Genomic DNA, 22,119 nt, shown 5'->3' with positions numbered 1-22,119 from the left:
CACGTCTTTTGCAGTGGCATCGATGACTGCGAATTCATAACTGAGAATGAGAGACATGGCAGGCTTCTGTGACCCTCTCCTGACAGGAAGCTACTGAAGAGTCCTTGCAACTGTGGTGAAGATGCTGAAGGGTAACCCTTAACAGCTGATGGCTCCTGGTGAGGGTGGGGCACGGGAAGGACTCCGTTATCTTTAAGGGACTGGCCGCTGGGAGTTTGACCATGCTCCAGTGAGTGTATGGGAAACACAGATTGGACTTTACTGTATTTTTATTTTGTCTTGTTTTTTGTTTGGGTTGGAGTACAGGGGAGGGAGGGTGAGCCTGGGAGAAGTGAGAAGCGAGTGTGATTGGGGTGTATTGTATGAGATTCTCAAAAATTAATGAAAATATTATGTTTGGGGGGAAAGAGAGAGGGATCAATTGTGCTCCCTGAGGGAGTGAGTTCCTCTTGGGTGGGGCTAGTGACTGCGTGGTGGGCTTGTTACAAAGCAAGGCTGTTCCTCCTGTTTGTCCTTCACAGGTACCTGCTTGCCCTTCTGAGTTCTGCCATAAATTGAAGCAGCTGGCTAACACCACATTCTTAGGCTTCCCAGCCTCCAGAAGGCTGGTCCAGCACAAACTAGTTCCATACTCAGTCTAAAGTGTTTCATGATGGCAACTGAAAACAGATGAACACATCTGTCTAATTAAAGTTTAGGAGGAGAGAGAGAGAGAGAGAGAGAGAGAGAGAGAGAGAGAGAAGAGGAGAGGAGAGGAGAGGAGAGAGAGAGAGAGAGAGAGAGAGAGAGAATTAGGCAGTATGGCAACAGATATGGAGACAGATATAGAACAAAGACTTTTTTAAATTCATGGATAATCATGGAGACTACCATGGAAGATTTCAATACGCCTTTCTCATTTTGGTAAGTCAAAGATCAGCATTGACAGAAGGAGCTGCAGAGTGGGTTGAAGATGTGCCTTTGAGATAGTGCGCTTGCCCGGCGCATGTGAGATCCTGGGCTTGGCTAGCACTGAACAAGAACAGAAGAGGCACAACCGCAAGTTCACTGTAAAGGATGGACAGAAACGGAGCGTCCATCCAACAGTTAAAGATACACTTGGAAATTACATTTATTTGGGCTGGGGAGACTGTTCAGAGGTGAAAAGTTTTGCCTGCTCTTCCAGAGAACCTGGGTTCAAGTTCGCAGCCCCCACATAGTGGTTCACAGCCATCGATAACTCTAGTTCCCCAGGACTAGACACCCTCTTCTGACTTCTAAAGGCACCAGGCACATAGATGGTGCACAGAAACATATGCAGGTGAAACACTCAAACACATAAAATTAAATAAATATTAAAAGAGAAAAAAGAAGGGCTGGAGAGATAGCTCAGAGGTTAAGAGCATTGCCTGCTCTTCCGAAGGTCCTGAGTTGAATTCCCAGCAATCACATGGTGGCTCACAACCATCTATAATGGTGTCTGGTGTCCTCTTCTGGCCTGCAGGCATACACACAAACAGAATATTATATACATAATAAATAAATAAATATAAAAAAAAAGAAAAGCCGGGTGGTAGTGGCACATGCCTTTAATCCCAGCATTCGGGAGGCAGAGGCAGGCGGATCTCTGGGAGTTCGAGGCCAGCCTGGTCTACAAGAGCTAGTTCTGGGAGAGGCACTAAAGCTACAGAGAAACCCTGTCTCGAAAAACCACAAAAAAAAAAAAAAAAGAAGAAAGAAAAAAAGAAAAAAAGGAAGTTGGGTGTTGTGGTGCTCGCTTGCTGTAATCCCAGTGTTGCAGAGGATTCTCTGTGAGTCACAGCCAGCCTAGCCTGCTCAGTGAGTCTCAGAGCAATGATGTAGGAGGAATGACACCTGAGACTGTCCTCTGTCCTGTGCAGGCTTGTGCTTACATCCTGCACACACGTGTACCACACATACACACACACACACACACACACACACACTACAGTGCATCAGTAACACCACCAACAGAATTGATATTGAAAAATGGATAAGTTCCTAGAAAATATATAATTTAAAAAAACTGTGTCAAAATGAACAAAAATCCTGTAACAGTCCTACATTAGTAAAGTGATAGTTCATCTTTCTTTTAAACAAGGTGGAAGCTTTTTAAACAGTGCCTAACTTGATGGGAAGATTATTGAGGATTAATTTTATTGAACATTTACTTGTGTATGTATGAGTTTATTTTTGTGCCTTCATGGTTAAGTATGTGCCAGGGCACACTCTTGGTCGGGAGACAACTTGTGGGAGCTGGTTTCCTCCTTCCATCACAGGGGTCCCGGGGATCAAACTCAGGCCATCAGGCTTGGCAGCAAGTGCCTTTTCCTGCAGAGTCATCTCACTGGCCCTGAAGTTTTCTTTTTTAAGAGTAATGTAGTTAAAGACAGGTTGTCTTACATATAACAACTATGTACAAAGGAGTTTTAGAATTGTGTGATTTAAAATGATAAATGAAAGCCATTAAAATTCACTAGTTGAACAGAGCAGGTACTGTGTGTGTGTGTGTGTTTTATTTAAAAACAAAGAAACTAACTTACTGGATATAAAGACAAGTGCTGACTTAGTGTGCTGCCGGTGGAGAGAAGCGAGGCTTCCACAGAGCCAGTACATTCCCTGAGGCATCTCCTTCTTGTGTTAACTGAAACAGACCATTAGGATTTCTCTTTTCAGTTTAAAAGCCTGTGCACAGACACCAGTTGTCAGAGTGGGAAGGGGAAATGAAATACCGGAGGGCTGCACTGTCGTCATCAGTATGGGATGGGGCCAAGCTGCGGCTTTCTAACTGAGAACGCATTCTTAGTCTGTAACAGCATCTGGAGCAAAGCAGGCAGGCCTTTTAAGCCAACACTTCCCATGCACCGCTGGAACACATCATCTGTGGCTTCATCCTGTTTCCAGCTGCGCCACTGTGTCTGCTTTGTTGATTGGCTGCCTATCCAATCAGAATCCGACCTGCCTCACTGACAATCTCCTTTCAATTACTAAGTGGTGCTGAAGAGGAAGAGAAATATTAGCAAGCTTTAACATCAAGTAAGATATGATCAGAATGAATTTCCTAGTAAACTTATTCAGAAAATATTACATTATATAGAAATAAGAAATCACGATGAGTCCTCTGCCTTGATCATGACTCAAATAGAACTTAGCAGAGTTTCTTTTTTTTTTTTGACTTTAAAAATAAAAACAAACAACTTTATTTGACAAAAGACAAAAACCAGTTATTTACAGTAGTTTTTTGCTCAAATATTGTTCAATGGGACAACCATGCTTCTCCAGATTTATCTTTACAAGCAACCTAAGCAGAGACTGTCCCACCCCTCAGATGCCCCATTTTATTCCAGGAGGGGGGAATGCCAGAATATGTCAGCAGCATGGCTCCCTCCCCCCTCCCCTGCTCAGTGCACTGTGGGGGAGAAAACTCCCGCTCATCCTAGTATCACCCCTACTGTAGGCCTTCTGCAGCAATCACGGGATCTAGGCTCACGGACAGTGGGGTACAAGCAGGCAAACAGCAAATTCTACAAAGCTGCCATGTTCATCCTTCCCCAGCAGTGCCTTGAGGGGGTGAGGATGCCAGATCTCTTGGAGGGAGGCAAGAGATCCAGCCTAGGAAAGCAATCCCCTACAGAGAGCAAATCTCTCAGTTCCCACTTGCACAGCAAGGGATGGAGCTAAACACTCAGGAGAGGTAGGGAAGCCTATATGAGTGGCAGGGGGCTTCCTAGAAAGGCCAGAATGGTGTTGTGTTTCTCTGGGACAGGCACTCTAAGTCGGTGAACACCCAGGAGCCCCTTCTCTGTGTTTACAACCTAGTAAACATCAGGAAATTATAGTCAGGGCTTCTCAAATCTTCTGGTTATTCAGAACACAAATATTTTTGGTTAATAAAAACCTAGGATTAGTGTTTCTTAAGATATATAAAGATGGGGTATACTGTTGCTGAAAACTAACAAAACAGCAAAGTAAAAAAGGGAGGGAAGGGAAGAGATCAAAACCACGTGTGATCTGTTTCCCTGGGAAATTTAGGCAGGCCCTTGCAATTCCAATTTGAAAGGAGGTGAAAGAGACCCGCTCCCAGGTGCTGGGCCCCTTTCCCCACCAAGGTCCCAGCTACTTTTGTGAAGTGGCATGTTTGAAGGGCCTCCTGACCAGCAGATGGCTCACTTTTCCCAAAGCAGGAGATGCTGGTGCTTTCGACATCTGGCCAAACTCCTGAATGACTCCAAACAGGCTACAAAAAAATAAGGGGAAGGGGGAGACAACACCCAAAAGAGAGAGAGAAAACAAAAGCTGTTTCAGTCTAGCTCAGTCACCCCAAAATACAATGAAAACAAGTATGTCTCTGGGTCTTAGCATCGTCTCTGATGTGTCTAAATGGCTATCTGCTTCAGCTGGATTTGGCTGTGGCTTTCTCCCCTTCTGTGCCTGGTGTAGTAATCCAACACCTGTAGGTATTTTTCTTGTCTTTTACAATAGAGTAATCCAAACCAAGAATCAAACAACCACTTCCAGCTGGAATTCAGCACAGCTGCAGCTATTCTGCTGGTCCCTTATACAATCACCCCGGTGCAGCGGCAGATCACCCGCCTATAAAGCTCCATCGCATAAGGTGCTCTCTCCCCACACCTGTGCTTCCGGGCTACCTACTGCCATCGACAGAGCAGAGCAAAAAGAAAAGAAACAATTTCGCAAAAATCTAAACATTCAACTGAAGTCGGTTCTGTGACATCTGCTGGGCCTTTTCTTTCGAGTAAGCTGGAATGTGCACGCACACCTGGCTTGACCAAAAGAGGCACAGCCTAAGGGCAGCTTGGACCCAGCTCAAGTCTGAACTTGGCAGGTTTCCTGAGCCTGCCTAGGAAAGCGGGTCGGAGTGCAGGTGTCCCAGGGCTCTCTGGAGAAGCAGCAGCAGCACCATGCCTGGCTCTGGTGCCTTTGTCTCCTCCGATAGGAAACTTGAAGGAATGCAGTCAGCAGAGCACAGGCCCCGTAACAGTGCAGAGACACCAGCTGCTGTCTCTCTGCTGAAGACCTCTGGACAGATGATCCCGATGCTTGGCAGTGATCCATAGATAGCCCTCTGTATGAAGGGGAAGTGAACCAGGAACCTGGGACAGCTGGCTTGAACCTCAAGCCGCCTGGTAGCAGGTGCCTACTTGGCATTTTCTGAGACTAGAGGAAGGGAAGCATGTAGTAATGGGGGTGCCGGACCCTGCTGCTTCTGAAGCTCCATTTCAGCGGCCCTCTGCAGCGCCACTTCCACCAGCAACTGGAAGCTGCTGAAGTCTTCCTTGTCCTGCTCTGGGGGTGTGGGTGGCGGCGTATTGAAGAGTCCACCTGTGGGGCTTCCAGCCTCAGCTCTAGTCAGCAGGGTGAGCGTGCTCCCAGGGGTCACCAGAGCCTTAGGGGATTCCAGCTCCACTTGTGGGTAGGGAGCTGCTGGCTTTTCACCTTGGCCCCCACGGCGGGAAATGGTGAACTGATTGGGGTCTTTGCCATCCTTCCGAAGCATGTCTGGGAGAAGGCGACGCCGGGCATTGATGAACCAGTTACATATCTGCAGCACCGAGAGGTTGGTCTGTCCGGAGAGACTCAGCTTCTCCTGCTCTGAAGGGTAGGCATTGTAGCGGTGCAGATACAGCCAGTCCCGGAGGATCTTTACCGACTCCTTGGGCAAGTTCCCCCTAGCAGAGTTTCTTAAGATAGGTTTTAATCTAAAAGATGTAGAGAAAACCACAGGATTGGAGTTGTGTTAACGACTTAATTAAAATTGAAGATTGCTGATGTCTTGCTTTCTGCCAATTTGCTCAGTAGAGCCAATTCCTCTTAGCAGAAAAAGCAGTCAGACTGCCTTGAAGAAATTACCTCAGTTGTCAGCCATTTTGAGAGTGAGTTTTAAATACTTAAGATAATATAAACCACAGTTTCTCTGTTTCTGTGAATTTACCCATCTCATCCATCCACCCATCCACTCACTCATCTTTCCATCCATCCATCCATCCATCCATCCATCCACGCACACCTATCCCTGGTTTATAATTGGCTGAATGCCAGTTTTGCCTCAGTTGCTCAGGGCTCTCAATATCTTCAGAGAATTTGAATTCACCTACCAGTGAACTTCTCAGGGCAAAGGAATGTTTGCCACATGGTACATATCTTATTTTTGGTCTGTTTGCATTGCTTGTTTGCTCGCTTCCTTCATTGATCAGGGAGCATGTGCCTGGAGGTCGGAAAACAACTTTCGGAAGCCAATTATCTCTTTCTGTTTTGTAAGTGCGGGGGATCAAACTCTGGTCTTTGGGCTTGGTGGCAAATCCTTAACCTGCTGAGTAATCTCGATGACTTTGCTTGTTTGTCTGTTTTGAGAAGGGTCTCAACACACTGCTTAGGTTGACCTCGAACTTGCTATATACTCAAGACTGACTTTTGAACTCCTGAGCCTCCTGCCTATCTCCTGGGGCCTGGGATTAGAGGCTTGATGCCGCAGGGCATCAGTTTCCTATCTAAAGATGCGATGACATCAGGTCCTTCCAACTTTCAGTTCCATGTTAATGTTTCATAAAGGTAAATCTCCCACGTGTTTATTCTCTCCAGAAAGGTCTCTGATGGTGTGGGGCCATGGGGACCATATTCACCTGGCAAAGAGAAGTGTTTTAGAGGACCATTTGAGAGCTCCCAGCAGCCGCAAGGACCAGCTGATTGGCCGCCCTCTTGTTCCTTTTAGCCGTTAATGGAGTAAAAGGGTTCGAAAGTACTTGATGTCACTGCAGCGGCCTTTCTCTGTTCCCAGATGCCTCTGGTTACTGACCCCACCCACAGGGAGGAGGGGCAGGGTGAGCTTTGAAGGATGGACCCTCAGGGCTTGTCATGGATACTGGTCTCAGGCTGGGGGACCAAATTTACCCAGGATCCTGCAGTGGGAATGGTTCCAAGCTGCACACACTGCTGGTCAGACGGCCACACTGCTGCTCGGCATTGCTGTCTTGGAGGCCACAGTTCACTGGGGCTGCATAGCCCCAGAACTCTTGTCAGTGCCAGGCAGCTGCATCTGGCTTTGAGTACTTTCTGGAAGCTCTTGGTACAGGTGATGTCAGGAATGGATTCCCAGGGTACTGAGGTATTGATCGCCTAAGCTTGCAGTGCCTGGGGAATGTGAACGTTTTCTCCTCCAGCAGCAACTCTGTCTGCTGCTAGCCCCGTGTTCCCTAGAAGTGTTTTTGTTTTTTTAAAGTGTGGTAGTTTGAATGTAATTAGCCCCATAAGATCATAGGGAGTGGCACTATTAGGAGGTGTGGCTTGGTTGGAGTGGGTGTGGCCTTGTTGGAGGAAGTGTGTCACCATGGGGGTGGTCTTTGAGGTGCCCTATGCTCAAGACACTGCCCAGTATCTCAGTGGATTTCCTGTTGCCTGCAAGATGTAGGACTCTAAGCTACTATTCCAACACCAGGTCTGCCTGCACAACGATAGAAACCTTAACTAAGTCAGCAAGAGTCAGGGCAGGCCGGTCCCATTGATCTATAGTTGGGTAGTAAGTAAGGGTGGCGTCCCTCTAGGCTGCCCTGGTCGGGATCAGCGTTTCTCTAGAAACTCCATGTAAGAACACCTGGATCCCCAGACCCAGGACGTCAGACTCGAAGTCTCCAGTGGGTGGAGTCATCATCTAGTCTGGAACTCAACTGGCCAAAGCTCTAGATGCAGATTTTGGTTTTTACTGAGGACCAGCTTGATATCCCCAGGGTCTGTGCTGGGCCTGAAGCTGGAATAAACACATCACCACAAGCAGTATGAGTACCCAGCATGCTCAGGGCTTCCTGGCATAGCACAGTGACTGGAGGTCTCCCCGGGAAGGGCACTGTTGGCGGGCCTCAAGGAAGAGAGGGACAAAGGTGTTCTCTGATGATGAAGGTGATTTGAGCCCTTCCTTCTGGCTAGGGAGAGGGCGGACTGGGACAGCTTGGGGTGCCTTTAGGGGCTGGGCTGCTAAGAGAGAACTTGAGTGGTCAGGTCTGCACCTTCCCCCCCCCCCCCCCCCCCCCGCCGGTGACCTTCAGACAGAGGCAGCTCACTTACCTCCTCCCGTCCCTAACTGAGGTCCACAAGTAAAACTGCATGTAGCCAGATGAGACTATGGGAGAGCTGAAGCACTTAGGAGGCAGAGACAGGAGGATTGGAAGTTCAATGTTAACCTGGTCTACCCTTCCACACACAAACAGTAAAGTAGGCATGTGCTGCATACATTACACACAAAGTCAGTGGAAATGAGAAGGCACACAAGAAGGCCCTTTGCCCAGTGCCTGGAGTCTGACGGCTCTTAGTAAAATAATATCCCTTGCTTCTTTAGCTATTGAGGGGCAGCTAGTGGGCATGGAGAGGGGAAGGGTCGTGAGCTGGAGTGGGTGTGAAGCTATTTTTCACATCTGGAGGATGACGGGGTGATGGAATATTGGGGTACCTGTGGGGAAGACGAGTGCATCAGACAAATATAAGGAAGCAGAAGTCTGGGGCACCCAGGAGCAGATTTCAGGCTGTCTCAAGGAGAGCTTGGTGATGTGGGAGAGAGGGGGTTCCAGGTAAAATGTCTGAAAATCAGCATACTTGAGAGGCAGCTGAGAAGAAGAACCGGGAGGGAGTTAGGAAAGGAACATGGAGAAACAAGAGAACCCAGGACCACTGCGTGGACGTTCAGAGACGTATCTATGCTGCTGCTGGTCCAGACTGTAGAAGACCAAGCTGCTCTTCATGCTGCAGCAGGGAATGGAAGGGCTTTGAGGGCTTGGGCAGATTGTTGAGAGGATTCAAGACCCAAGGGAACTGGTGTTACGTGCTGGCTCCATGCAGAAGAGCAAGAGCCTCGGGCCTGAGGGAAGGTTCCATGTCGGGAGTGGAGAGAGGAGGCAGGGGTCAGAAGACTTGGGGAGGGGGTGCAAAGCAGGAAGCTGGAGGGTTCTGATGCTCTCTGCTGGGGCGAAGCATTACATGGGGGGCAGGCTCTAGGGTAAGACAAGGAGGGGAAAGTAGGAACAAGACAGGGAGGGAAACCTTTGGCTAGGAGAGGGGCTGAATTACAGATGACTGAGCAGTTCAGAACATGCTTGTGATGATGGAGGAAGACACGGTGTGGGGGATTCTGTCCCTACCACAGGACCTGCACTCTAGGAGTGTGTGTGTGTGTGTGTGTGTGTGTGTGTGTGTGTGTGTGTGTCTGTCTGTCTGTCTGTCTGTCTGTCCGTCTTGTGAAGTGACACTCCCCGGACAGCATTCCCTGAGCTCACAGGGGAGGGCCTGGCTGTTTAGTATGGGTGCTGACTCTGCTTTCTTCCTTGGGTTTGTGGTCTGTGTTGTCCGTCTTGCCCTACCTCATCCCCTGACAATTTTGGAGACTGAGCCCATGAGAGTCCATGTTGCAATTACATCTTGTGTTTTTAATTTGGTGCCCTTAATAAATGGTGCACAGGGAGTGGCTGGGAGAGTAGAGTGGAATTCAAACCACATCCTGGGGTAAGGCGATCTCCGAGGGGCCTCACTTCCTCTTTTCCCACTGCTGCAGCCGGCTCCCCTGTCTCCTTGGAGAGACACATATCTCCGATTGCCGGATGGAATCCGGTTCCTTTCCACATATAACTCTTCCGGCAAAACCCCAGCCACGGTGGGAGAGCTTTGAGGGCAGGAAGGGAATCTCTTGTGATCACGAGCCGACAACCACAGGCTGGTTCTTGGGCAGAGTCAGTAAGCTGAAACGAGAGAGAGAGAGAGAGAGAGAGAGAGAGAGAGAGAGAGACAGAGAGAGACAGAGAGAGAGAGACAGACAGAGAGACAGAGAGGGGGGAGGAAAGGAGGTTCTCTTCCAGGAACCACTCTGGGTTTCTCTTTCTCCAGCCCTCCCTCATGCCGTTGGTCACCTGTGTGTGTGTTTCCCCTCCTTTGGACCTCACTTTCTCCCCCATTGTCCTCACCTTGTCTGATCCCCACTTTTTCTACCTGGACACTTCCCAGAGCTCCTGCAGCAGATAACCCCTGTCTTTGGCACAGTGGGTAATCTATAAGGAAGCAAAAGGCCAGGGCCAGAGGGTGATGCCCAGGCATGGTCTACCCATCACCATGCCCAGGCATGGTTCACACTCCCGTTGGACAGTAGGAGTCAAGGGGTACAGAGCCTGTGGATCAGGGAGGGCTGTGATGATTCTGTTTGGGGCAGTGGGTCAGAGAAATTACTTTCATCATGTTGACTTCTTTGGTGGCAGTAGTAGCCACTGTGGCCTCGGATGGTCATAGTTGTTGTGTACTGGCTTTGTGTGGTGAAGAAGCAGGTGCTTTGAACACCTGACAAAGCTTCCCTGATGCCCCGAAGCTATGCAAGGACAATGACGTGCCTGCTTGGGGTCGTCATGGGCTGTATTGTGTTTTCCTCACAAATACATACGCTATACCAACCCCGGTGGACCAGATGTACTTGGAAGTTAGGCCTTTGAAAGGGAAATCAAGGTAAACTGAGGACAGATGGACAGGCCCCAATCCAATATGACTGAAAGCTAACCTCCAAATTCATCTTGGGATCCTGACATGAAACTTCAGTTTAAACAGAAGGCAGAAGGAACACCCATCTGAGCAGTCCTGGTCAAGGTGTGGTCCCACCCATCACTGACTCTTCCTTGTCTCAGTACCACCCTCCTGCAAGATGATCTGGCGAGTGTCAGAGCCATATGACATCTCTGAGAGACGGGAGCCTCCTCTGGCTGGTCGCAGGGCCACAGTCTTTTCCTTCTTCCAGCACAAGCTTCCTGTGGGTGTGTGTGTGGGGGGTTCTAATTTATTGGGAGGTCATTGGGGAGGAGCCTGAATGTCCCTTTAGAGGGGATCTTTAGTCCTGCCTCTCTGACTGCAGTGTCCATAGGCTCAGTAACAACAGGAAGCAGTTTGGGGTTGTCACAAGGGGAGGGGAAGGATGAGGGTAGCAAGGCCCAGGGATAGGGATAGACTTCAAGGCAGGGCTGGGAGGCTAGAATCATGGTGGAGACAGAGGGGACAGGATGAGGTGCTTCAGGCATGGAGCCACACAGTGCACATGTGTCAGTGGCGAGAGCAAAATCATCCTGAGTACCCAGAACTTTAGATGCCTCAGTGTAAAACAGCGTCCACTCCATGCTCTATGGTACTACACCTGTAGTGCCCGCGCCTCTACAGGTCGGTACGTGAGCCGGGAACTGGGCCTGGAGACCTAAAAACACACGCACAGAGACAGAAAGAGAGAGACCTGGACACGGGTCATCCTTGATACAAGAATGCCAAGTTTATTGTGCTCCAGAGAAACTTATGTAGGGATCCTTAGCCATTCCCAGCTCTTGGGATCTTTCAGCTGCAGACCTCATCAGAAACCACTCCCTGCCATCAAGGTCTCTGGCTCAGTTGCAGGCTGCTCAGAGCAGAGGAAAACAAGAACAAGTTGTTTACAAGAAATTCAGGGTCTGGTGGTCCGCAGTCCCCAACACCTCGGGACACTGAAATCAGAATCAGCTTGGGGCCATAGTCATCAGGGTTCTACAGAGGAACAGACCAGACACAATGAATCTCTCAAAACTATTAGCGTGCCTCACAGGCTGTGGTCCGCTATTCCAACAATGGTTGCCTACCGACAGGGAAAGTCCAGGAATCCAGCAATTGCTGAGTCCACGAAGCTGGATGTCTCTGCTGGTCTTCAGCGGATGCTGCAATCACAAAGAAGTAGCTCTAATGCTCCAGCAAGAGGGAGAGCAAGCGGGCAAAGAGCAAAAGCTCCCTTCGTCCACGTCCTTTATATGTAGGCTGCCACCAGAAAGTGTGTCCCAGATTTAACGTGGGCCCTTTGACCTTAAATGATCTGGATTTAGGGTGGGTCCCCCCCCACCGGTTGGGTGGGTCCCCCCATGATTCAATCAAGAAACACCCCTCACAGGTGGACCCAGCCACTTGGGCTTTAGTTAATTCCAAATGTAGTCAAGTTGAAAACCAAGAATAGGTCTCACAGGGGTACAACTCAGTTTTAAGATGTACAAGATCCTTGTTACAGTCCTAGCTCAGACTTGGGGGCGGGGCAGGAGAAGGCAGTGGATGGACTGGTCTGAAGGCCAGCGGGGAAACTCAGGACCATTTGGGAATCAAGGCTAGACGGTGGGTGTGGCTGTGACTCAGGGGGAAGAGAGAGTCATGGGAAGGGAGTCTCTACAAGTTTTGCCATCTGTAAAATGGGTATGGTTACACAAGACGCTTGACTTACAGATGACAAAGCGTATGATAGCATTGCTGTGTCACTGAGGGTAGTGTAACCAGGGCTTTTCCACGGGGCTCTTCCTCCGGCTTTGCACTGCTTTCTTTTTTCTTTGTTTTTTTTTTTTTTAATATTTTTATGGTTTATTTAACTTTATTTTATGTGCATTGGTGTGAAGTGTCAGATCCCCTGGAACTGATCTTCAGACAGTTGTGAGCTGCCATGTGGGTGCTGGGAATTGAACCCGGGTCCTCTGGAAGAGCAGTCAGTGCTCTTAACCACTGAGCCATCTCTCCAGCCCCTTGCACTGCTTTCTTAAGCGCCCTTTGAAAGATGTTCCAAAGACCGCATCCTGTTGCCGCTTGGTTCCGTGAAAGCCGCCTCGGGTCAAGTGTGTTTTTAGCCCTGCACACTGCTGCTGAGCATATGGTCAGCTAAGACTCCTGGATCTTCAGGGGCCATACTCGGAACCCAAGGGCTCATGAGGAAGACGCCAAGCACTGCTCTAGGGGCTGAGCGCAAATTCCAGATCTGCGGGGACCGGGAGATGTTAATAGTGAACGAGGCTGGGGGTGGGGAATGTGGAGGCAAGGGCCTAGTTTGAGGACATCCTGCTGCAAGGAAAGGGGACTCTCCAGCTTAGAATGTGGATATTCGTGGTCCCTCATTTACAGACTTCAGAGTCTGGCTTGATCGTTCTGAGCCCACAGTCTTGTGGACTTTCTTGGACCAATGCTGCCCCCTTGTGGCTATCTCTGCAAAAGCAGGCAGTGACTGACAGTTCAGCACTGTGGGAGATTCTATTCCATCATGACCAGGGTGACCGGCTGCCTTTTGGCCAGTCTGTTTTCTAACCTCGGACGTCCTGGTGCTGTCTTTGATTGCCTAGGCTGGTCCTTATTCCTCGTTTGTGTAATCTTTGTTCCTGGCCTGTCTGTCCTGTTGGCTTGGGCTGTCTGTAAAAAGTCTTTTCCCATCAGTCTCTGCCTGGCTGTCAAATTCTTTCCTGCTGTCTCTAGCCCTCCCCGCCCTGCTCTCCCTTGTTTGTGTCCCTGAGCTGGGGTCACGCCTGTTCTCCTCCGGCTGGAGCTGGTTATCGAGAACGCAAGGCTTAGCCGCTCTCTCCAGAATGAGCCAGGAGCTCTTGGAGGAAATGAGGGCTCAGATCCCATCTTTTGGTGACCTCAGAGAGGGGACGCAGGGCAGAGTTGCTGACTGTGACAAGAGGTTTTCCAAATCACATTTATGGGGTGGGTGGAGACATTCCAGCAGGCGTCAGGGGAGAGGAATGAGCAGTCTGGACTGTGGCCTGTGTGGTACAGTGCTGTCCTCCTCCTCTGGGGAGGGCCCAGTGTGTGCTTCCCACTGGGAGGGCTGAGCTGCGCTGCTTGTGTGCTAGGCCTGCTGTGACCTCACAAACTGCTTCCTGACGGCTTCTATCTGATGCCTGACCTTAGAAATCTCCTCTTCCGTGGAGCTTTCCTTGATTCACAGTGTCTGATGGGTAACACCTGGCTAATGTCACCTGGTCATAGCTGTGTTCCCTACTTGTGTGTCAACCGCTGCATCATCAGGGTGTGGCCCTTCCTGGCCCTCAATAAATACTTGCTAAGAGGGTGTCCTGGAATCTCTCTTGGACTTACCAGGTGTTATCCCCTCCCTGACTCTCCCCTTCCCTCTCTGTGGCTAGATATATGTACATGTATGTGTACATGCATATATGCATGCATGCGTGTGTGTGTGTGTGTGTGTATACATCCGTGGGGGCGGATGATGCTCAATCATGGCATCTGGCCCAAGAGCTACTCATGTCCAGCATGTATGAGGGTTTATGTCTAAGTCCATTACAACTATATTAAGAGGGAAATTCAGCTCCTCATCTCATTGGCCACCTTTCAGATGTTCAGTGACCGTGTGTGGCTAGAGACAATAGGCCCCGGGGGATGGTATAGATATAAGATGCTGGTGTCACTGCAGGAAGTTCCATTAGTCAGCGCTGTCAAATGCTTTGGAAAGCACCCTACTCCTGGATTCTTTCCCACTGTGAGACGAGAAGGATAAGATCTCCATGTGTCCACGTCAGCATCTGAGGAACTGGGACCTCTGGCAACACACATTGCTGGATGGTTAGATGTGTGTTTATACATGGGTGGACGTATGGACACACACACACATATATTTTATTGGGTACATGTATGTATGTATGTATGTATGCTCGTATGTATGAATATTTGGATGGAAGCCTGCATTCCTGAAACTCCCGTCTTGTGAAAACCCCAGAGGGTGATGGGAGGGGCAGCACTGCCTCTGAGCTGGTTAGTTTTGTCACCTGTCCACAGATTAGTTACCTGGGAAGAGGGACCCTCAACTGAGGACCCGCCTCCATTGGATTGGTCTGTGAGCATGTCTGTGTGGGGGCATTTTCTTATTTCCTAATTGACTCAAGAGGCCCCAACCCACTGTGGGTGGTGCCTTCCCTAGACAGGTGGGCCAGGTGGTGGGCCGGGCACACCTTTAATCTCAGCAGAGGCAGGCAGATCTTTGTGAGTTCGAGGCCAGCCTGGTCTACAGAGCAAGTTCCAGGACAGTCTCCAAAGCTACAGAGAAACCCTGTCTCGAAAAACCAAACCAGACAGACAGACAGACAGACAGACAGACCCGGGCTGTGTAAGAAAGGCAGCCAAGTAAGCCAGGGGAGAAAGGCAATAGACAGTATTCCTCCGTGGTCTCTGCTTCAGTCCCGTCTCAGCCTCCCTCTGCGATGGGCTATCGCTTGGAGGTGTAACATGAAACAAACCCTTCCCTCTCCAGCTTGCTTCTGCTTAGTGTTTCATCTCAGCAACAGAGATGCAAACTAAACAGCCTCTGAGCGGGCAGGTGAGTGGTCATCCGCTCTGTGCAGATGCTGCCCTGCTCCTGGTCCTGCAAATGAACAGGGGCCTTCCTCAGCTCTCGCCTGAAATGCTTGACTTAGGGTGGCACTTGGAAGCACAAGTACTTGGGGAACCCGGCAGTTAATGACATCAGGGCCAGCTTTGGAGGCTCCCTGCTTCAGGTAGAAAAGCTGAGCTGTGTCACAGAGTGGAAGCAGCCACAGTGGCTGGTGTCCAAGAGCTTTCTTTACTGCAGATTTGAGCCCAAGAGGTACTGAAATACCAGGAGAAGGATGGGGAACAGCGAGGCCAGAATGCAGTCAGCTCGGGGCAGAAAGGAGTTGAGACAGGCCTGGGGGAACCCTAGCCTTAGCAAGGCCTTCCTAGCAAGTGGGCCTGAATAGCCTGGGCATGATGTACAGGAGGTGGGGCCTGAGCAATGCTCTGTTTGTCCTTAGGGGCTGCTCTCTACCCAGTCCCAGAAGGCACCTGGGCAACCTCTTCCTGCTGTGACTGGCATGGAGTGGAGATCAATCTGTCAAGCCCAGGTGGGGAAATATGGCTGGGTCCACACCATATACGTGCACAATCACACGTTTATTCAGGAGCACATTCATGCAGACGCAATTACATACATACAGACCTTCACAAACACACATGCATGCCTAGACACGCGTAGAAAAACGTCTACTCATGTGCTCACATGCATTCACAGACACGTAACACAAATGCACACGCACACACAGGTACAAACACACAGACCTCCCCTCCTAAACCTGTGATAGCTCGCAGGCTAGCCTGTGATATTGTTGGAAAGTGATCTCAAGGAGACTGGGCAGGGATGGAGCCCTGCACCCCATGTGAGCCACCAAAGGGGAAGAGCCAGTTGGCCCTAGAGGGCTTTAGGGCCTGGGAATGCTGGGAAGATGAGGGGCCTCACCTGCTGGGCCTGGGAACTGGGAGGAGGGGGAGGCAGTGAGCTGGGTCTTAGAACTGGGTGGCTTCAGGGAGTGGGTGGGAGTTGTCATGTGCAGAGACAGTGAGAGACGGGTGACATGGGTCCGGCAATGTCTTTTCTCCACTGTACCTCCCTGACTTTTCTATTCTGTCTTTAATTCCCCAGAATTTTTGTGCCAGGAGCATTCCAAAATTTCTGGAAAGTTTCTTATATCCCAGAGACAGGAGCTGGAGGTGTGGGGAGAAGGGATGGATGGTTGTTCGTCATTTGTCTTCCCCATCTGGTGGCTCCAAACTAGATGCAGTCGCCAGGCTGGGACACTTGTAACCTGGGTCCTCTTGGGGTGTGGGCAGTGAATGTGTCTCCTGGGGCAGGGGGAGGGGTGGCCTCCAGGTTCTAGGTCTCCTGGCTGTTCTAGGGACCATGAGATGCCCTCGTATACTGATGGGGCTTCAGGGCCCTGATACTCCAGATGCACCCAAGGGAGGGCAGAGGGCACGTACGGGGGCCAGGGGGTGGGGACCCATGGTGTAGGAGGAAGAGGCACAGCCTCTGTGTTGTCTGAATCACGTTCTTCCCTCCTTCCAAGATGGAGAGTGAGGTCTGGTGTGTGACCCAGTGGGGGACATGCAGAGGATGAAAGGAAGGGCTGCATCCTTGGGTAGTGGCGTTCGGGTTGGACACAGGCGTGGATGGTGAACCTGCTGGTAGGGAGCCCCCCAGGGACCCCACAGTCACAAGCCAGGGAGTGAGGCAGGGAAGGGCTGGGGGTCACGGAGTTCCCACTTAGGATTCTGTTTCCTCAGCAGGAGTTAAGCGGGGCAGGGTGCGGAGAGCATGGACTGTGGACTTGGGGAGTGAGGTCAGGTCCTGGCAGGGGTTGTGGCCCTCTGCTGGCCTCTGTGGGCCTCAGACTTCTCAATGGGGGTGAAGAATGGGCTTCATAATGCCTTGTGGGCCCTTCTGAGGGTAGGGTGAGCCTGCATGTTGAGTTGCTTGACACATGGCTGTCCTGGGAACTGGGCATGGGGGGGTGTTCCTTGGGCATGGGGGGCATTCCTCGACCCTTTCCCTCCATCCTCCTACTTGTTCTTTTGTCCCCAGACTGACCCAGAACTTTCCAGGGTCAGCAAAGAAGACCTAAAGGAGGACCGCCTTCCAGCTGGCCTGGCTATCCGTACTCCTGGGGACAGTGCTCAGAGCCATCTCCATCTTTCCTGGTAGGCCACACCACACGGAGCCATACGCAGCCACATGGATGCCACCTGCTTTCCCAATGCTGTGTTGAGGTGCAGGGACAGAGTTGTCAGGGCTGTGGAGGATGGTGGCTACGCAGGGCGTTGTGACCTGGGAAGGCTGGAGCTGAGGAGGGTTTGACAAGTTCTTTCCTTGTCACTTACATGTTATCTGCTCCATGGTACACATTTAAAGGACAGCAACACAGCACACACGCAGCGTGCACACACACACACACATGCACACGCACACACTCACACGCACACATACACAGACACACTTGCGCATGCGTGCACACACACACACTGCACACGCACACACTCACACGCACACATACACAGACACACTTGCGCATGCGTGCACACACACACACTGCACACGCACACACTCACACACACATACACACTCGCGCATGCATACACACACATGCACACGCACACACTCACACACACACACACTCGCGCATGCGTACACACACATGCACACGCACACACTCACACACACACATACACACTCGCGCATGCGTACACACACACACACACACACACACACACACACACACCCTGTCTATGCCTTTAGCCTACTCCACCCATGCTGAGAAATTAAACTGTTAATAATTTAAACTGTATCCTGTTTAGGACTTTTGTATACTGGGTTTTAATAACTTAATTTTGTCTTGTTTACTCTCCAGGTTGCAGTGACCAAAAGCCTGAACGAAAGCAGTTTGACAGAGGAAGAGGCAAGTTTTGGCTTATAGTGTAAGGGTACGGTTCACTGTAGCTGGGGAGGCAGGGTGGCAGGTGACTCCAAGGCAGCAGGGAACTGGGCACAGGGGCTGTCTGCCCTCATTAGGTGTCCCCCACTCCCCTGCCACTCTGGAGCCCCAGGAGCTGGTGCCATCTACATTCAGGGCAGGTTTTCTGGAAAAGCCTCATTGGCTTGTACAAAGACCAGCTCATGAATGCCCTATGGGGATAAATGAAATTAAACACCACACACATATATGTTGCTTTTGCATAAAAATGAAGGAAAATTATATATTTATGTCATTTTTGCCTTTTCCCAACCTTGGACCTGTAGAAATCTTCCTCCTTACATGGGCTAGCATACTAGCATATGATCAGATCACCTTTTTGTTTTTGGTTTCTGCGGCAGGGCAGGCTGGCTGCACACTCTGTTTGTGACTGAAGATGAGCCCCTGCCTCTACGTCCTGAGAATGAGATTACAGCCATGTACCATCCTGTTTATTCAGGGCCGGGAATCAAACTGGGGGCTTTGTGCAAGTAAACACCCCACCAGCTAAATCCTTCTCATTTTACGTGTTTGTATATGCATATGTATGCGTGAGAGAGAAGTACATGCATGCTCATGTGTGTGGAGGGCCATCCTCAGGACACCATCCGCTTTCTTTGAGGCTGGTCTCTCACTGGGCCTGATATTCATGCACTCCACTAGACTGACTAGGTAAGGAGCTCCAGGGACCGACCTATCCCCACTTCCTCAGTGCTGGGGTCACAGTCATGTGCAGCCATGTTTGGCTTGTTTATGTGGGTTCTGGAAACTGTGACTAAGCTCCTTATCCTTATGCAGTGGGAACTTTACTGACTGAGCCCTTTCCTCCAGACCCCCCTCTTCCCCAACTCCTCCCAGGAGGGGAGGGACAGTGGAGAAAAGACACAGCCTTGTCACCCGTCTCTCACTGTCTCTGCACATGACAACTCCCACCCACTCCCTGAAGCTACCCAGTTCTAAGACCCAGCTCACTGCCTCCCCCTCCTCCCAGTTCCCAGGCCCAGCAGGTGAGGCCCCTCATCTTCCCAGCATTCCCAGGCCTTAAAGCCCTCTAGGGCCAACTGGCTCTTCCCCTTTGGTGGCTCACATGGGGTGCAGGGCTCCATCCCTGCCCAGTCTCCTTGAGATCACTTTCCAACAATATCACAGGCTAGCCCGCGAGCTATCACAGGTTTAGGAGGGGAGGTACGTGTGTTTGTACCTGTGTGTGCTTGTGCATTTGTGTTACGTGCCTGTGAATGCATGTGAGCACATGAGTAGACGTTTTTCTACGTGTGTCTAGGCATGCATGTGTGTTTGTGAAGGTCTGTATGTATGTAATTGCGTCTGCATGAATGTGCTCCTGAATAAACGTGTGATTGTGCACGTATATGGTGTGGACCCAGCCATATTTCCCCACCTGGGCTTGGCAGATTGCTCCCTTCCTCCGTGTGTGTGTGTGTGTGTGTGTGTGTGTGTGTGTGAGAAAGAGAGAGAGAGAGAGAGAGAGAGAGAGAGAGACCAAGCCTAGCTCATTTATGTGATGTTCTGTGTGGTCTGGAGAAGGAGCTACAATAGCCACACTTCTGATTGTGAATGAGCCTATTATGTATACAGCAAGCTGAAGTAAAAGAATAAGTGGCAAATGAGAGCAATAGATAGACATAAAGACAAACAGACATCAGGAAATTGGTGCTCAACACACCCAGCAGAAACGTATTGGAGAAGAGCCTTTAAGGCAGTCAGCTGGAGTTCCTGATAGAGTTCTGGGCAGAGCAGAGGGTCACCTAGGATGAGATGCCAAAGGAAAAGAAGAAATAGCAACACAGAGAGATGACATCATCAAGCTGAATGCAGACAACACCTAGCAGAAGCAGATTAGGGAAGTCGAGGCAGTCTGCTGGAGTTCTGGAGTGAGTTTCCATGGCTGAAGCTCCCTTTCTCTTCCCACTCAGGCTCAGGCACCCTTATATCTCCAGTGAACGCCACTCACAGCTGTTGGAAATGGTTTGCCCACCAGCTGTTCTCAAGGGCACAGAGCTTTCTCTCCAGCGCCGGTTTCCTGTTTTGTGCCCTCCCCGTCACAGCCAGAGGAACCAGCATCATCCAGACTACAGTCCCTCCACCACACCTGCTCCCTCTCTTCAATGGCGCCCACGTCCTCTGCTATGGGGGTCTCTGTGACCTTCATAGGCCTGCAGGGGACAAGAACGCAGTTTGGTTCAGCATGACTCAGGAGCCAGTGTTGGTTCAAACTGCGGGAGTCTGGCCCTGAGTAGTTATTTTAGACATATTTAAGCGCGGCGCAATTTGGCGAAAATTATTCTGGTGATGATTAACTCAGCCCTGAGTGTACAACCAAGCAGACGGAAATCTCCTGGAGGGACAAACTAATCCAGATCACATGTGACTTCACTGAAACTCATTGAAACACCCATAAAGATGGAGTCTATAGATTGAGAAAAACACGCTTGCAATAAGAATCTGAAGGGGAGGATCGGTTGCTGGAAAAGTCTCTGCCACGTGGGTGGCACAAAGGTCACCAGGCTAGTAAGCACACACACTCCCAGCCTTCTGGGCAGATAACAGGCCTTGCAATCCTTCCCTTGGAGGAACGACCCTGTGTGTGTAATGTTCCAAGTTCCCTAGCACTTATCCACCAGCACAAAGAACTCTGGGCTCCCGTACTCTGCCTCCTACCCGTGCTGAGGCTACCTTCCACTTCACACAACCAAACCCTTAAAACAATGTATTATTCACATGCGACACACCCCGAAATATCACCTTTAAAACAGTGTATTTGAGTCTCTGGGAGCATATTCACAGAGCTATGCAACCCTCAGCACCCCCTAATTCTTGAACACTTTCGTCATCTGCGTACGGAACCCTGAAGCGTTAGCAGCCACCCTGCCTCAAGCCCCGGCCACCACACACCTGCTGTTTGTAGAGAAGGTCAGTACTTACAGATTAATCTCTTCTCGACATTTCTTATCAGTGACATCACACCATCTGCGGTCTGCCATGACTGGCTTCTTTCTCTCGGGCTATTGTCCATGCGGTAATCTGAAGGGGCACTTTGTTCCTTTTTGCGGCTGAACACTCTTCCACTGTGTGCACATGCCACACTTTGTTCATCTGCTCTTTGGTGACAGACATTTGGGTTGTGTCCTTTACTAAGCCAGCCCTGTATGTAATACACCAATCACAGAAACAAGTTTCTGAAAAGGAGAAAAACAGTCAAACACAAGGAGACAGGAGGCCCAACTCTCAAATACCCGTCTCCAAGACCAGGACTTGGGGTGAAAGGTGAACGGGTGACTCATACATCCGAGATGCTACCTCTAGTCAAGTAAAATCAGGAAACCAGCAGGCAGCACACAGAAGGAACAGCGGGCGAGCGATTTGTTCCCTGTTACAGTGTTTGGGACAAAGTCTGCTTTCCTCTTTGGAGCCTACAGGGAGCAGGAATCCTGAGCTGTGGACCCCATGTTTACTCTTCCGAGGAAGTACCAAGTTCTCCCCCAAAGTGGCTGCTTCTTTCCCATCTCACCAACAGTTCAGCAGGGGCTTGCTGTCCCTCCCCATGCTGTGGGCACTTGTCTATTTCTTGTGTTTTTAACTGGGGCCACTCGGGCGCCCCTATCCCTGTGGTCCCAGGAAGCTCTTCTCAGGTCTGAGCAAGGCTCAGGAACGCCCTTCTCTTTCCTGACTTGGGGTCGAGGCACAGCCCGCCTGGTTCCCCTCACCACCCTCTGGCATCTCCTTTCCTGTTTCTCGTATTTTCTAACCTTGAGGCCCTGGTGTCCAGACAGTTTTTCCTCAGGGCTGGGCTCTCTCTCAGTCCCAGGGTTTAAATGTCATTCACGTGCTGTTGGCTCTCAGAGCGTGACTCCAGGCAGGCCACCCCGATTCCAGGCTCTGCTACCCATAGACATCTGACAAGGAACTTTGGCCCCACAGATCCCAAATGGAGGTCCCCACTTATCTCCTCGAGCCAGCCAGTCTGTGTTTCAGTGCAGGGCAACACATTCTC

At 50.4% G+C, this 22,119-nt stretch overlaps 1 protein-coding gene across 1 annotated transcript; it reads right to left on the bottom strand.

The window, feature by feature from the left end:
• Nucleotides 1-4,729: 4,729 nt before the first annotated feature.
• On the bottom strand, nt 4,730-21,109 carry LOC121438214 (homeobox protein TGIF2-like). Its single transcript, XM_041638394.1, has 5 exons — nt 21,051-21,109; nt 20,218-20,281; nt 8,459-8,612; nt 6,910-7,012; nt 4,730-5,720 (listed from the first exon to the last, which is right to left on the bottom strand). Exons 1-5 carry the CDS (start codon nt 21,107-21,109, stop codon nt 5,159-5,161), a joined length of 942 nt encoding a protein of 313 aa, XP_041494328.1. The 3' UTR covers nt 4,730-5,158.
• Between the last annotated feature and the right edge of the window lie 1,010 nt (nt 21,110-22,119).

This window comes from Microtus oregoni, unplaced genomic scaffold, assembly GCF_018167655.1.
Source record: "Microtus oregoni isolate MIOR12 unplaced genomic scaffold, Mior012 000055F_ref0000237, whole genome shotgun sequence".
Lineage (NCBI taxonomy): Eukaryota > Metazoa > Chordata > Mammalia > Rodentia > Cricetidae > Microtus > Microtus oregoni.
Note: the sequence above shows the minus strand (reverse complement) of the source record. Positions and strands in the feature narration are given on the sequence as shown.

Coding starts and splice junctions, on each gene's coding strand:
- LOC121438214 (XM_041638394.1), bottom strand. CDS start 21,109: ATGGCAGACCGCAGATGGTGTGATGTCACTGATAAGAAATGTCGAGAA. Junction 20,282..21,050: donor TGTCGAGAAGAGATTAATCT/GTAAGTACTGAC, acceptor TGTCCCCTGCAG/GCCTATGAAGGTCACAGAGA. Junction 7,013..8,458: donor TGCACTCGTCTTCCCCACAG/GTACCCCAATAT, acceptor GGGGCTATGCAG/CCCCAGTGAACTGTGGCCTC.